At 30.6% G+C, this 15,714-nt stretch overlaps 4 protein-coding genes across 20 annotated transcripts in view; 3 read left to right on the forward strand and 1 right to left on the reverse strand.

Annotated features, from left to right (window-relative positions):
* The window catches only part of LOC126872032 (tubulin polyglutamylase TTLL5), a 36,121-nt gene extending 33,801 nt beyond the window's left edge, over window positions 1–2,320 (forward strand). For 5 of the 6 annotated variants that reach the window (XM_050631503.1, XM_050631500.1, XM_050631502.1 and 2 more), the window contains one exon: window positions 17–2,320. In XM_050631503.1, coding sequence (XP_050487460.1) covers window positions 17–239 — 223 coding nt within the window. In that variant the 3' untranslated portion in view covers window positions 240–2,320. The remainder of the gene's footprint in view (window positions 1–16) is intronic. The other variant, XM_050631505.1, reaches the window with a different exon arrangement.
* A 1,193-nt stretch (window positions 2,321–3,513) lies between these two features.
* Window positions 3,514–10,854, forward strand: LOC126872042 (zinc finger protein ZFP2-like). Of its 4 annotated transcripts, none has more exons than XM_050631534.1 (6): window positions 3,514–4,339; window positions 4,441–4,778; window positions 4,852–4,992; window positions 5,056–5,121; window positions 5,194–5,258; window positions 8,907–10,854. In XM_050631534.1, the coding sequence occupies exons 2-6, from the start codon at window positions 4,446–4,448 to the stop codon at window positions 10,042–10,044; spliced, it is 1,743 nt and encodes a 580-aa protein (XP_050487491.1). In that variant the 5' UTR covers window positions 3,514–4,339; window positions 4,441–4,445; the 3' UTR covers window positions 10,045–10,854. The 4 variants fall into 4 exon arrangements, with proteins under 4 accessions (XP_050487491.1, XP_050487489.1, XP_050487490.1 ...); XM_050631532.1 differs by lacking the exon at window positions 8,907–10,854 and adding an exon at window positions 6,822–8,156; XM_050631533.1 differs by lacking the exon at window positions 8,907–10,854 and adding an exon at window positions 6,822–8,156 and having other exon boundaries at window positions 3,514–4,286.
* LOC126872070 (uncharacterized) lies at window positions 10,331–14,514 on the reverse strand. 6 transcript variants are annotated; one of them, XR_007691820.1, is made up of 7 exons: window positions 14,382–14,482; window positions 11,879–12,048; window positions 11,377–11,777; window positions 11,127–11,297; window positions 10,851–11,045; window positions 10,681–10,785; window positions 10,331–10,590 (listed from the first exon to the last, which is right to left on the reverse strand). XR_007691820.1 is itself a non-coding variant. In XM_050631593.1 (7 exons), the coding sequence occupies exons 4-7, from the start codon at window positions 11,509–11,511 to the stop codon at window positions 10,735–10,737; spliced, it is 552 nt and encodes a 183-aa protein (XP_050487550.1). In that variant the 5' UTR covers window positions 11,512–11,517; window positions 11,583–11,777; window positions 11,879–12,048; window positions 14,382–14,482; the 3' UTR covers window positions 10,331–10,734. The 6 variants fall into 6 exon arrangements, 5 of the variants coding, with proteins under 5 accessions (XP_050487550.1, XP_050487551.1, XP_050487547.1 ...); XM_050631593.1 differs by having other exon boundaries at window positions 10,331–10,785; window positions 11,377–11,517; window positions 11,583–11,777; XM_050631594.1 differs by having other exon boundaries at window positions 10,331–10,785; window positions 11,377–11,517.
* On the forward strand, window positions 12,075–15,616 carry LOC126872051 (transferrin receptor protein 1). 4 transcript variants are annotated; one of them, XM_050631555.1, is made up of 8 exons: window positions 12,075–13,458; window positions 13,994–14,122; window positions 14,192–14,328; window positions 14,395–14,616; window positions 14,679–14,860; window positions 14,936–15,128; window positions 15,205–15,286; window positions 15,385–15,616. In XM_050631555.1, the coding sequence occupies exons 2-8, from the start codon at window positions 13,998–14,000 to the stop codon at window positions 15,584–15,586; spliced, it is 1,143 nt and encodes a 380-aa protein (XP_050487512.1). In that variant the 5' UTR covers window positions 12,075–13,458; window positions 13,994–13,997; the 3' UTR covers window positions 15,587–15,616. The 4 variants fall into 4 exon arrangements, with proteins under 4 accessions (XP_050487512.1, XP_050487508.1, XP_050487510.1 ...); XM_050631551.1 differs by having other exon boundaries at window positions 12,075–13,157; window positions 13,235–14,122; XM_050631553.1 differs by having other exon boundaries at window positions 12,075–13,121; window positions 13,235–14,122.
* The last annotated feature ends 98 nt before the right edge of the window (window positions 15,617–15,714 follow it).

Below are 15,714 nucleotides of genomic sequence, written 5' to 3' on the forward strand. Positions count from 1 at the left end.
TCTAATTATTAAATAGCGAACAAGATCTCGATGATATATTAATTCTACAAACGAGGCTATACAAATGCGCTCACAGTTTTTTGGGAAGAAGCGGTTTCGCAGGAAGTCTACCTGGTCCTAATTTATTGGGTTCTTTGCCCCACATTACGTCTCGCGTATATTCTAACGCTGCAACCAGCGAACAATGCAAATGTAATCAGTCATCAATTACTAGGCCTATAAAAGCTGCGCGTACCTAGCTGTACAATGTGTGAATATTTGTTATAGATACGTCTGTTCGTTAAAAGTACTATGTACGGCTGCTCTAGGACTTCCCAGTACAAGTGGACAATCATCCACGTATATATAATCTTAACGTTTCCCATATAAATATAGCACAGAAAATCATCATAAAACTAATATTTTGGGTACGCTTGAAAAGTGCTTTAATATTCGCTTACCAATTATAAAGTAGAAAAATGAAAAAGTCCGTTATACGAGAGTTCCAGCGAATAATATCCAGAACCTCCTTGAAGAAGTTTTCTTGGTCTCTTTAATCGAGTTCATATTCTTACATAACAATTTTATCTTAAAACTAGTCTTTAGCATCAAAGATTCGAAGTTAGATAGGGAATGATCTTAAAATAAAGGAAACGCTCACGGATTTAGGTTTTGCGAGTTTTATCGTGTAAAACATGTGGCCAATTAAAATTGAATCATTTTAAGATACAACAGGAACTTTAAAGAATAAATAATTCAATTAATAAATTTTAAGGACGTTCACGTTATCGGCCTACGTAACAGGCAATTAATGTTCACTTCTTAAAATAAAATATCAAATTTATTGATCGTGAAGAAACTTTTACAACTTTTACAAAAATATTCAGTTTGACATACTTATTTTACCATTATGTATTAATCATTCGAATATATAATTTTATACAGATCGATTTAACACTTAATTTCATTTAATTAAAATATATATCTTTTACCACAAATTTAGACGGTACCTTAATAATTAACTATCATTCTTAACAATTTTATCAAAGATGTTCCTATCTAAGTTATATTTTTGTTCAATTAAAATAAACATATTCATTTGTATCAGCTTATATTAGATGCCTCTTTAAGTCTAGCCAAGTTGAAGGCAGACGCATAAAGAGTTAGCATGTGTTTTTCATTGTAATCTTATTCAGCATTTTGTTCGACAGTCTAAATTCGTCCATAAAAGATCTAGAGATAGACGTAAAATATAGTAGTTAAAAAAATTACATACAAACATTCAACGAATTGAATTTTTGCGAGTATATAGCTTAGGAAAGAAAATCGGTTTAAGAATTTTTTCGAGATCAATTTTTCAAAGTGCAATAAGAATAAATGATTAATAAATTAAAACTAGGCTCGTTATAAGATACAGAACATATTTGTATAGAAATAGTACATATACAGTATACATGTATATGTACAGTATACACCTAATTGTACAATGGTTTTTAGTCGTGACTCGGTAATATGCCTGATAATATTAAGTTACATGCATTCAGTTTGAAAGAGACATGTACCACAGCTTTCATGATTGTGGTTACTAAATGGAAAATGGGAAATGTTTGACGACACGATTGGCAGGTACCAATCCATTAGATTAAAATCGTATAGGTCTTATCCATCCACATAATGCCGTCAGTATTTAAACAAGGATTTACAGCTTATTCTTCCAAGAAATGTAATGTCATTTGCATTTTACAAGCTTTATACCATTGCACGCGAAAAAAGAAACGGAACAAAATTGTATTTTTCCAATTGCGTTATTAAATCGAAATAGGAAATCCTGGTACACATATATTCAACTCATTTGCTGTGATATAATCGCATATGACGGCATAAGTATCAGTTGAGCGCAGTATCTTTAACTCAATGGCATTCAATGTTATGTATAACATGTTATCGCAGTGGGTTGATCTCACATAGGACGAAAGTCTTAATGTTATCCCTTACTAAGCACAAAGAAAGCTATTGTTCATTGTAGCAGCGAAGAATATTGTTATTGCATAATTGTATTCGTGGCCTGACACGTTATAATCAGTTAAAAGATACGTTATCAGTTTATATTTTGAAGTTTAACGCATCCACCTAAACATAACAACGAGTAGGCTTAAAAATGTGGTTCTAAATGCGTGTTGACCATGTTCATTTCGTTTTGTCCCGTTGAATTTCACACTTTTCGTATTAACTTTCATTTATAGTGAACGTATGTGTTATTTGCATAAGTTTAGTAGAAATATTTCGTATAGATATCTATTGTTAATTCGAACAATTAATATATGTATTTATATCAACTGAAGAGACATTATTTTTTAATTCATACAATATTATTTTTTTATATACACGCCACACATCACGTTTCATTGCCCGAATTTATATCTACATCTTGTGTCATAATATAAGCGGGATGTTTTGCAAAAAAATACTCTAGCATACCGGTTCAATGTCCGTTATTTGCGTCCATCCTAAATGTATAAAACATTGATGTCGTAAGTCAAGATTATCACACAAGAAGTGGTACGTACTGCCATTATTTTGTAAACATATCTTTTCTTTACAATCGTAATGTATTTTTTATATTGTCAGCAGTTTTATTTAAATAGACGTGCTTTATGTGTTTGAAACGTCAGTCGTGTAAAATAAAAAATGCACAGCAATTTCACTTATTTTTTAAGATTAATATTAGTCACGATTGTTTGAATGAAAAAACATGAAAAAAATAACTTTATAGTGTTCATGTATGTTTTAAATGTTTCTTGATTTCGTAAAGCGGCTAGCGATAAGTATACAATCTTAGCAAACGGAGAGTATATCGAAGTTACATTTACACAGATCGAGGGAAGGCACGAAATGTTAGGAAGCTTATTGATATATTAGCAAATATATACATATACTTAACGTATCGTTCTTGTACTTAAATGTTCACAATCTGTTATGCCAAATGCTTTCTGTATTCGTATATGCGAAATATTTATTATGTTGTAATACAGTGCGTGACTGAAAAGTTTTTGAAGAAGATATAGATATTAATTCATGCGTAAAATATCAAAAATTTTTTCTTTCCAATCAATGAAATTTGTCTTTGAATCTTATGCAGTAAGTTTGTTAAAATGTTCAGAGCGTAATTACTTGTAAACTTTAATTAAAGAGGAATGTTGAATTTAAACAATAGTAAAAGTCGTCGGGAACGGTGAAATTAGCAGATGTATATATAAAAAAGGAAATTGTTATTACATACCTCCGTGTTGCGTATGCAACACTCCCTTCCTACCTGTGATTTGTAAAATTTACTAGTCAGCTTACTGCATTTACTATAAATAAAATATTGTAAGAAAACAATCGTTATGTACAACTATTTTATTGTAATCACCGAATATAAATAATGCAATCGTTACTCGGTAATATAACAGCATCGAAACGTCGGCATACAAAATAAATTGCAACTAAGCAAATATTTATTATTGTTAAAAATCTATTGTTGATTGTTATATAACCGAGTACTATGCAGCCTTCTTAGGTTTTAAACATTTAAATGATACCGAAAGGCATCGATTGTATGTACCTACAAGCAAACGTATTTTCGCATTGTAAAATTATCTTCAAATTCAAGTATTTAAAATAAAATGTAATGAATCGGGATATGCATCCCATGCCCTTGCATTTAATGTACCTTAATTAAATATATAATTTATACGGAAATTTAAATCAGAATTAAGGCGCTCTTCTTAGTTGTTATGGTTCCATCGCCAGCTGGCGTTGAAAACTGAACATTTTTCCCCAGGAATTATCCTCCATGTTTTATCTAGAAATTAAAGTAGTGATTATTATGACGGAACAATACTTTCTATCGGTTTATTCATAACAACTTGCTCGTCTCATTATGTCGGAAAAAGTTACGTGAAACTTGAGAAATTATTAGAATTACAAAGTAAAATATAATTAAAATAGGCTTATATAAATTAATTATATATGTTACATACAGATAAAGATATTCTTTACTTTTTCTTCGATTGTGCAACGAAATTAATCGGCGCGAAAATGACACGTAAAGAACCGAAACTTTGTAAACATTTATGATCGTGCTTACTAAATAAAGATATTCTATAAATATTTCACCTGCCTAAATGGTCGAGAACAGAAGAATAATGGATTTGAATTGTTAAAGAATGACGTATCAGATGCTTTAATAAATGTAGTGTTTGTGGTATTTGCAAGAAAATGAAATTCTAACACAAACGAAGATTCAATTACAATTTCTGATTTGTGTATGTAAAGTAAAAAAAATACTGCATTTATATTTTTATAAAAATATTTTTTTGTGAGTATATTCTTTATCTCAGAATCTTTATAAAATCAATATTGCATTCATAACAAAGAGGTCACAACAGCCCTATCAAACTTTTATATTTAACATTCTAGGTACAATGGACTCTGAGGGTTCTGTTATATTGGAATCATGCGGAGAACATTCAATTTTAATTCAAACGGTAAAAGACATGGTTAATGTAAATACACATACTGATTTACAAAGTGAGGAAGGTGGATTTTTCGTAGTAACAGATGTTCAAGATGAACAACAAAATGTGATAGAAGTTTCAAATGAGCAATCAACAGTAGGACAGTCTGATGTACAATTTTCCTGGTCTAATTTATGTAGAATATGTGCAAATGTCAATGATCATTTAATCCCAATATTTGAAGGAGAAGGTCTACAACATGACTTATGCAATAAAATACATAAATATTTACCAATATGTGTATGTATTTATTTTTTATTGCTTATTATTTTTATTTATACGTATAGAATGTCACATAAATTATTTTTCATAGGTATCTGAAAATGATGCACTTCCATTACAATTATGTTACCATTGTGCTGCTACATTATTAGCATGGCATGAACTATTAGAAGGATGTCTGAATGCAGAAAGAAGATTATTAGAGATGCAAGATGCTTTGCAAGAAAAACAGGTATATACAAAGACTTAATTATTCCAACAAGAAATTGTTTTTAAATCTGTATTAATTTCACAGGGTATAGAAGGATTAGAAACTTCTACACAGGATGCAACATCTGCACCTAATGTAACGGAATCACTTGTAAGTATAAGAACAGTACAAATAGCTTTTATCTGTGCATATCCCTTAAATGGTTCTTTTAATTATGTATAGCATCAACAGCAAGAAACTGTAAAGGATGAAGTCTCTGGGAATTCAGCTGTTAATGATTCAGACAGGTAATGACTTCCTTTATTTAAAACAAACTATAGAAAGACTATGCAACTATTGGAGCTATGCAACATGTGTAATTGAACGTGCAGAAAATATGCCCAATATAAATAATGTTACACTCAGTACTTAAAATTTTCATAAAATTAATTTTAATAATGAATATGGAACGAAGCAATGTTTTGAAAATTACTTTACATATTGACTATTTCAATTTGGAGTATGGAACAAGGATTACTGTGATTTCTTTCGATCAAAGCATTTATATATTGTTGTACACAAAGACTATTGCAAGTGGTCTATGCAAACGTCCTGAGAAAATGATGTATGACTGTGAGATTAAGGATTGTCAAGAAAAATAATCTTATTTTTCTCAAGTGCCATTGATTATTGGATTGAACAAGAACAATCTCCTATGTCGTATAACTGCAAATTCGGAGTCAAGTATTGACTGTTTTGCAGGTCCGGTAGTATGCGAACACCGTTTAAGGTGTTCCTAGATATGCAGAATGTATTTCGGAAGCCATACAGAAAAAAGTTCCAGCTACAAGAAAGAAAGCCTACAGACAATGGAGATTGCGATTCGGTGTGGATTACCGTCATGAATTCGACACTTGATCAACCTACTATAATGTCTAACCAACTACAAGACAATGATGTTACTATAAAGGAAGAGGTTTCTCAAATCTATAATTCAGATAGTATGGAAAAATTAAAACTAGATGACGAGACGTATAAACTAACAGATTCTTCAAATGCAAAAAATGGAAGTAAAAAAGTGAAAGGAAGATGTAAAATTTGTTCTAATAATTCAAAAGATTCAAAAAATTCTTGCGAACATATAAAGAATAAAGCTATCATTGACGTTCAAGAATCTTACCAATGCGTCGAATGCGGAAAATGTTTTAAGTTAAAAGATTCTTTTCTCAGACACATGAGGATACATACAGATGAAAGACCGTTTACTTGTCACGTGTGTGGAAAGCAATTTAGGGACTCTGGTGGTCTTTCTAGGCATTTAAAGGACGTACACGCAAAATTAAAAAATTTTACGTGCGATATATGTGGTAAATCTTTCGCATCGAAAGCTACGAGAGAAGACCATCGTCGAACACATACAGGAGAAAGACCCTATGTATGTGATTCATGCGGAAAAACATTTAAATCTAAAGCTTCCTTATATATTCATAGTAAATTACATACGGATGAATTTCCACATCCTTGCTCTTATTGTAATAAAAAATTTCGTAGAAGACAGGAAATGTTAGCGCATGTGACCACTCACACAGGAGAGAAAAATCATGGTTGCGACGTGTGTTCGAAAAGATTTCGAGTGAAATCGGAACTCGTTAGACATAAGCTAATTCACTCTGAAACTAAACCTTTCGTTTGTGTGGAGTGTGGACTCGCTTTTCGACAGAAACGTTATTTGAATAATCATATTAAAAGCAGACATATTGAAACTTTACGAGCATGCTAATATGCAATCTTATCATTTTGTTCTACACAGATATTTGAATTTACCAATAGACAGAAAGCATTCAAATCTGGTACATTTATTATTTTTCCAGGTTTGGTCTACTTCAGAAGAAATCCTTCACAACATATTGCTCATGGCAGCAAGCGAATGAGGCGAATTCTAAAGAAAGAATAAAAGAAAAAATTAATGACGATAGTGATCATTCATTTGAAAGTTATTACAATACAGATTTAAACATGGCAGAAATGGTGAAAGTAATGCTACCTTCTTTGAGAGAAATAAAAAATCAATATATGTGCAAACATTGTCGACGAATCTTTGAAAGAAAATACCACTTATCCCGACATATACTCCAATGTAAAACTGGCAGCTTCACTGAATGCACTATATCAAATGCGAAAGATGTAGATGAAACAGAAGATAAAGATATGAAAAACGAAAATCGAAAAGATCTAAGATTGTTTCAAAAATATAAAAAAAATAAGGTTGAAACGTATCCATGTATATATTGTGATTATGCTGTCAAACAAAAAAAATTGCTCGAACTACATTTGTTGGAATCGCATTCAGAGTTTACCAGAAAGAAGGACAAAAAATTAAAATGTGCAGATCGAGAAATGGTTATGCGTGCTAAAATGGAAATCGATGGGAAAGTTTATTATCATTGCAACGAATGTGGTAAAAATCTTTATTCACCTTATACGTTCTTCTGGCATGTGCGTATACATACTGGAGAACGACCATATACTTGTCATCTTTGTGGCAAACAGTTTCGTATAAATCAAGGACTAGCGAGACATTTACGAGATACGCATGCAGGCATAAAAAATTTTCCATGTGACATATGCGGTCGAATGTTTTCGACAAAACGTAGCGCGGAAGATCATAAACGTATTCATACTGGTGAACGACCATATATTTGTAATATTTGTGGAAAATCATTCAAGCAAAAGGCTTCTCTATTTGTACATAATCGCACTCATTCAGACGTGTTTCCTTTTAAATGCAATTATTGCGATCAGAACTTTCGAACGAGACCATTACTCATGTTGCATGTAAAGAAACATACAGGTGAAAAGCCACACGCATGCGATATATGTGATCGACGGTTCCGTATAAAATACGAGCTAAAGCGTCATCGTTTAATTCACTTTGATGATAAACCGTGGCAATGCACAGAATGCAATCTCTCGTTCCGACAGAAACGCTATTTAGTTAATCATAAGAAAGTTAATCATAAGTTTGCGGTTCCTATGAAATAATAGAGAAAACTCTCTTTTCAGGTGTAAGTATCAAATGATTGAAATCGATGTAAAACATGAGCCAAGCAATTTGTCTAATAATGAACATACGGAACACCAAAATAATGATGTCGGAATACAAGTATTGTCAGAGACTGATATTAATATTAACAAAAACCAAAGAACAGAATCTCAAAGTAACTTGGGAATTGCTTCTAAAAAGTATAAAAAACACGTTTCGTCAAAACGAACTTTGGAACAACGAATTGAATTAGCTCATTCGAAAATGATGGTCAATGGATTTACGTACTATAAATGTGATCATTGTAAGAAAATACTTTCAACCTCGTATAATTTTCTAATTCATCTAAATATTCATACTGGAGAAAAACCGTATACCTGCCACGTTTGCGAAAAAGGTTTTCGTTCAGCATCTGGTTTGAACAGACACGTGCATGATGTTCATGCGAGAATAAAGAAATTCTCTTGCGATATATGCGGTCGATGTTTGGCCTCCAAAGCTTCGCGAGATGAGCACAGAAGAACTCATACAGGAGAAAGACCCTATATATGCGAAATTTGTGGGAAGTCGTTCAAACAGAGGGCATCTCTGCACGTTCACAAATCATTCCATTCAATAGTTCTTCCGTATGAATGCTCCTTATGCAGTCAAAGATTTAAGAGAAAACAAGAATTAGATAACCATACTTTCATCCATACCAAGCAGAAACCTTATTCTTGCGATGTCTGTGGCAAACAATTTCGTAGTAAAGGCTGTATTAGTCGTCATAAACGTATTCATAATAATCAAGGCTCCTAAATTTGTCCCATATGCAATGCAAAGTTCAGTTAAGGACGTTACTTGAAGAGTCACAGCAAGAATTTGCATAAAACTTCGCATTCGGTGACATGATATCGGAATATTTATTTTGCAGGTGGAAGACCGAGTCTGATCCTGTTATGCAAATATCGACGGCCGAAAGCGAAAGTACAAACGTTGAAGAGGTAGAATATATCCAGTGCGCTCAATGTGATATTGTTTTCGTAAATATGAAGTACCTTATAGATCATATGAACAGCGAGCATGAAGCTCAAATGCATTATTGTCAGTATTGTAAGCTAGTGTATCATGGTAAAGATAAGGATTTTGAGGTTCACATATCAATGCATGGTAGTAATTATAATAAATTAAAAGATGCCACAGAAGATGAAACTTTGGAATACACAAACGAAGTGAAAAAGAAAGACAAGAATAATGAAAAATCTTTTAATCAGGACATTGAAAAGCCTCCGTGTTACACTTGCAATTTATGCAAGAGAAATTTCACAAAGAAGTGTGAATTAAAAAAACACATAAACAGACATTCCGATGTCAACCCGATTCAAAATTCGGATGAGACAGAACTTGTAAATAAAGCAAAACAAATAATTAATGATCGTGTTTCTTACAAATGTGAAACGTGTAAAAAGGTCATATTTACAAAACGGGGATTCCTACGCCATATTCGTGTCCATTTTGATAAACGACCATGTAAATGTGATTTATGCGGAAAATCCTATCGTATCGAACAAGACCTAGCTAGACATATACGAGACGTTCACGAAGGATTAAAAAAATATGCTTGCGACATTTGTGGTCGCGCGTTTGCGAATAAAGGAGCGAAAGATGATCATCGAAGGATTCATACCGGTGAACGTCCATACGCATGCGAACATTGCCCAAAAATGTTTCGAACTCTGAATTCAATTTACATTCACAATCGTGTACATACGGATTATAAACCTCATAAATGTTCATATTGTGGAAAACATTTTAGAAGCAGGCAGAGGCTAACTCATCATGAAACTACACATACAGGTATCAAAGCTTTTGCCTGCGAAATCTGCGGTAAAACTTTTTCCGTCAAAGGAGAAGTTGTACGACATCGTGCGATACATAACGAAGAAAAACCTTTCGACTGTAAATGCGGCATGAAATTTGGCCAGAAAAGATATCTGAGAAACCATATAAAACAACATCACAAGGAAGCATCTTCGTGGTTGTTAGCAGAATTATTGGGAAATAATAATTGAAGCACGAAACGTTGAAGTAAATTATGTCTTATAAACATTTTGAACAAGTATTATGAGATAAAATGTATAGTTAGGTATGTGTATTTTACTTTATTTCTTATATCAGTTTTAGAGATTAATCTAAAATATTACACATCAAAATTAATGAGATTATATTGTAGTAAAATTGTATGAAATATGAAATATTTACATATCCCTGTTACATGTATAACAGTTGAATTATTTTAAATTCAGTTATGTAAAAAAAAAGAAAAATTCATTTAAATGAAAAGAAAACAGAACAATGTAAAGTAAACATAAATAATACTATTATAGTTTATTATCGTTCTTTTTATTGTTTAACATATTATTACACATTTAATTATGCAGTATTATTACAAAATCAATATCAAATGTTTAGTTGTTGCAATATCATATTTCAGTCCCCAAAGTGTACATATGTGTATCATACATACAGTAAAATATACAAATATGGTAAATGTAAATTTTATAATTAAGGCAATTTTTATATAAAGAATGTCTCAGGAAATATGCACTTTCTTAAACCTGATTGAAATAATAAAAGAACAATATAAAATATATGCCTATCTCATAGTATTTTATAATCTTAAAAAGTCTTAGGAAAACGTGACTTACAAAAGTAAATAATACTATTAATTAAATTCTCTTAGTTTGCCAGTTTTAAAAAATTTATTTTGTGAAGTGACAAAGCATCAATTTTTTGAATTTTTGTACTAATTCCTGCAAAATATTTTGCATTTATTTTAATATAATCTTTCTTATATTTAATATAATGTTTGTTTTACCTGTTCTATGACTCCTGCTTTATCATCTTTTCCCACAGAAATGTTCTTTTTATCAATGTTGCTTATAGATAGTTTGTTAATATCAATATTCTCCAGTGTATTAATATCAATATTTTTAAAATTATTTAGGTATAATCTTTTCAAATCATACACAACTTGTGTAATATCTACAACTTTCTTTGATGTTTTATTTATCTAATAAAAAGACATTAAATAATATTTATACATTTCTAATAAAAAGATAAAACATTTTTATAAACATAAAAATGAACTTACAAAGCTGATTTTTTGGTTTGAATTCAATATACCTCTTTTTTCAAGGTTTTGGATTCCTTGTCGTTCAGCTAATCTATATTGCTTCCTTTCTGCTTTTGTGCCTCCTACTAAGCTTTGTATAATATTTCTATCCTCAGTGCTTTTCCAAGGGACATAGGTTGCTACATTTTCCTTTAGTGTAAAAAAGTATATAGTCATGCATAGCTATTTAAAATCAATATAAAATGATAAATATTTAATAGTTAAAGACCTCTTTCCAATCTTCCATTATAGGAACACATAGGTTTTTAACTGTTTCCAAAGATACTATTGATATTATTCTACATGGTACTTTAGAATTATTTCGTTGTCTTTTAACCTTTTCACTACGCGTATTATTTAACATACGGTCCTGCAATTTCATTTTTTATTATTTTTTAATGCTCATATTTACTCAATTATACTTACTACGTATACCTTCAACAATACTTTGTCAATTTTGTCACATTTATTTGGATATTTTATTTTTCTTCATAAATTGTTTTTACGAGATTGCACCAAATGGCAAAATAACATGCCTCTACGTACTTTACATTTTTTGTATGAACGTCCCATATTTACAGTTTTATATGAACACGTTATTTTTAAATCTAACATTGACATGTCTATTCTCTAAATTAATGTATTAAGTAATATAAGTATAAATTTTAAAATAATATAAGTTTCACGAATAACGTTTAGAATAATTAATAATATTACTTATTAATACTCACATATTCAATAAACCTCAAACTTAATGCGCGAATGCTACGGAAATGGGAAATGGAACTATGAAAATATGGAATTAATCACGTTTCGTATCCTCGTGTCTCTTCCAGGACAAATTAAATTTGGGCAGAATTTCCGGTATAGAGATTCCGATTATATAAAAAAATAGATAAAACTAAAAATAAAAAGATAATAATCCTTTTTAATAAAATTGATAATTTTTTATATCATGTTTTTATACAATGAATTACAAATTTTGTATCGTCTCATTTTATTTCATTTCTTTTCTTGTTAATCGAATCGTAAATGGTGTTACAAACAAACAATGACGATTTTCATGGGCAACAAGTTTATAGTGATCCATATAAGTTAATAATTTGGAATCTTCGAATGAAATATACCTATATATCCCAAACTTGTAATGTTTTACATTAACGTTACAAGTGTATTCTTTTTCAATACACTTATAGTATTTTTTTAAATAATTATAAAAAAAGCTATTGGTTCGTGCTTATTTATAATAATTATTTATTTCTAAATTATTCCTCTTCTTCTTTCTTCAATTGTTCATATTAATTAGATATTAAAATAAAGAACCAAATCTCTACAAATTTTTCTGTTAAAAATTTATTTTTAGGTTCTTGACATAAAACCAAGATTTGTTTCGTTGTACAGATTCCACTAATTATTCTTTTCATTTCATGAATTTTTATTTAATTATTGACATGTATTAATAATAAAAGATCTTCAATAAAGTAAAGTTGCAAATTTGTTTTTCGTGAAGTAAGAATAATTGCATAAAAAAGTTGCGTATTAAAGAGGATATTATCCTTGATGGAAGTTTCCGCGTAAGGGGAAAGGTATAAAATAGTATATGGATAACTTGAACAATTTTCAACGAGATCTATAAGTGTTTGACTACAATTCTTTCTTTCTTTAAAGCGAATAGAGGAATGTAACATCTGGATAAATACTTTTGTGTAGTTTGAGTTTAAAACAGCACATCTATAGTTAAAACAACCTTGCACGTAAATGTAATACATAGAAAACTATTTATAAGCGAAACACCGTCATCATATTATTGCCCGAAATAAGTTGCTCCACGCAAACATCGCGGAACATTTACATGGTGTTACGATTATAAATATCATCTACGAAATTTATTTCATTTTAATAATTTTAACAAAGAAAGTAATTAACCTAAAGTATTTTTACGAGGACTTTTCTACATTAATATTAATATTAAATGTGTGTGAACGTTTGGTACCAATTAACTTAATGGAAGTAATTAAAAATTTATTAATAATCATAAAACATTTTCAGCATATTTTTTAACGAAATTTTTTTTATTGCATGTACAGTACTACAAAAAGCATGTTTTTGCCAATACAAATGCCCAATGATGAATAGCAACATAAATATTTTATGTTTATGAACTTGTGAGGGTTTCGCTTTCGATTTCATTCGCACATGTCTATTGAGGATATAATCGAAAGTGAGGATAAAATCGAACCGTTGGTAGAGGGGTAGAAAGCCGACGAGACGGACTGACAAATATATCAGTCTTATCCCACGCAGTGTTGAAGTAAGTGGTCTACCGGAGACAACGGAAAACCAGTCATAAAAATTTGCCTTGTGTGAACACACAGTCTGATTGAAAGATATCTTTACACATACTCTACTATATTTACTATTTTAATTATTTCATAGCCGTGTTTTACATAAAAAATTGATACTCTTTTATTTGATAAGTTTTGAATGAACTCGTGTATCAATAGTATTCCTAATGATCCCTTACATCATTTAATAAAAAGTGACGGTTTCTGTTTATTAATATTTCTTCAAATTCGATTATTTATTCGGTAATTCGTGTGAAAAAGGGCTGTTACGAAGTATGACTGCTACCAGCTGTTAAATTATTTAATTAATTATTAAAAAGTTAATTATTTAAAAGTGTATCCAACATTCAATATGCAGCGGGTACTTAGCTTTCAAATGGTTCGTGGGGTTAACGAGTCTCGCGAGTTTGTGACAAAACGTATGTGCTTTTCGTTTATATTATCGATCGGATTTCTTACTTTCTTGGGTGGATATACACTTGGTCGTTTTGTCATGATAAGAGCTATGGAATTTCGTGCTGAAAAAAGGCGCCTTGAATTAGCGGGAAACGGGCTAGAAAATACGGAACATCTCCAACGTTTCATGCTCAAGCAACTGGAAAGGGCGTCTCTTGATCCTGATTTTGAAATGTATGTTTATTCATTATTTTTAATCTTAATATCCGACTTTTATATTATCTTAAAATATTTATAAAATAGGAAATGGGATTCCTTCAATTTAAAGGAAGATGATATATATCAAGTGAATAATATTCTATCGAATTTGTCGCTTATTGAAAAGGTCGTCAAATGTCAATCGCACATCGTGGCAACCGCTAGAGGAGCCAGAGAGCCTGGTAAGTTATCTTTTTTGCATTATTTTTAACATAAATCGCATTACTTTACTTACTGTAAATGTTCAGATAGGTACGTAGTTTTATCTGCTAGCGGTGAAGGTGTCGGAATCGCTTTAAAATTGGCAAAAATTTTCAATCAAATTCAAGAAGAATGCACGTGGAAACCTCGTAGATCTATTATTTTTTGTTTATTCTCCGCATCTTCAAATCCTTGTCCAGAAATATTGTCCAGCTTTCTGCCTCACAAGATTGTGGCTTATATTGTAGTAGACCATCAAGCTTTACAAGGTTTGTTATCATAGAAAAGTTAGTGGTTATCAATTTTAAACACGCATTTCAATTGATTACAGGTAAAGGCCACTTTATTGTATCTGGATCGGATATTGTACAGTTTATGGTTTTAGAATCTGCTAGCATTGTAAAAGACTGGTTTTCTTATGACAATCAGTTATTGTCCTCAAACAGCACATTTTACAATGTTACAACTTCCCGGCTAGCTTTGGACATACCTCATGCAGTACTCTCTTATGTGGTAAACAATAGAAATAATTATAAATATTTATATAATAGACAATCTTCATTGCTTGTCTTTTCCATATATTTTTAGAATAATAATATCACATGCAATGAAGATCATCATGAGAGGGAATTGCATAAAATAATTTTAGCACAAATAGTTGGTCAAACTATTTGGAAGTTCTCTGAATCTTTAATAATAAAATGGAACCCTAGTTATTTTAATAACACTGCCCTTGACATATTAAAATCTATAAACAATACTGAATTGTTGGATGTTAAAGGTACAAAATACATTACATACTATATACCATACTTGCTTTGACTTTTATAACATTAAATAAAATTACTTTTTTTTAGAGAAAGTACAACAAACCTTGGATAAATTGTTAACTAGCATTAAAATTTGTAATAAAAAAATTGATACAGTTGACAACATCAAGTATGTAATTTTTACAAGTTACATAAAATTCTTATATTTACATGTTACAAATTACAACATTTCAGAAATCTAGAGAATCTATTCTTTTTTTGTTACAGCACACTTGACACAAGGATACTAAATGATTTAATGATGGATTTGGATAGAATTCTTCTATGTCCTGATAAACAAAATCAATCCAGAACTGATTGGTCAAAATTTTTTAGATTGAATCATGAGCCTTCAGACAAAATCATAATGTACATGAACGAAGTGGTGAAGTGTTATGAGAATGCTATACAATTTTTACAAGATCGATAGAAAAAATATAAAAGTACAAAACATTAGATATGGAATTGTCTTTTTAAATGACTGTGGTAACATTTAATAATTATCATTGACGTTTTTTGACACTTTTACCATATACTTAGCTTAATTTTTAGAGTTCC

Source organism: Bombus huntii, chromosome 12 (genome assembly GCF_024542735.1).
Source record: "Bombus huntii isolate Logan2020A chromosome 12, iyBomHunt1.1, whole genome shotgun sequence".
Classification (NCBI taxonomy): domain Eukaryota; kingdom Metazoa; phylum Arthropoda; class Insecta; order Hymenoptera; family Apidae; genus Bombus; species Bombus huntii.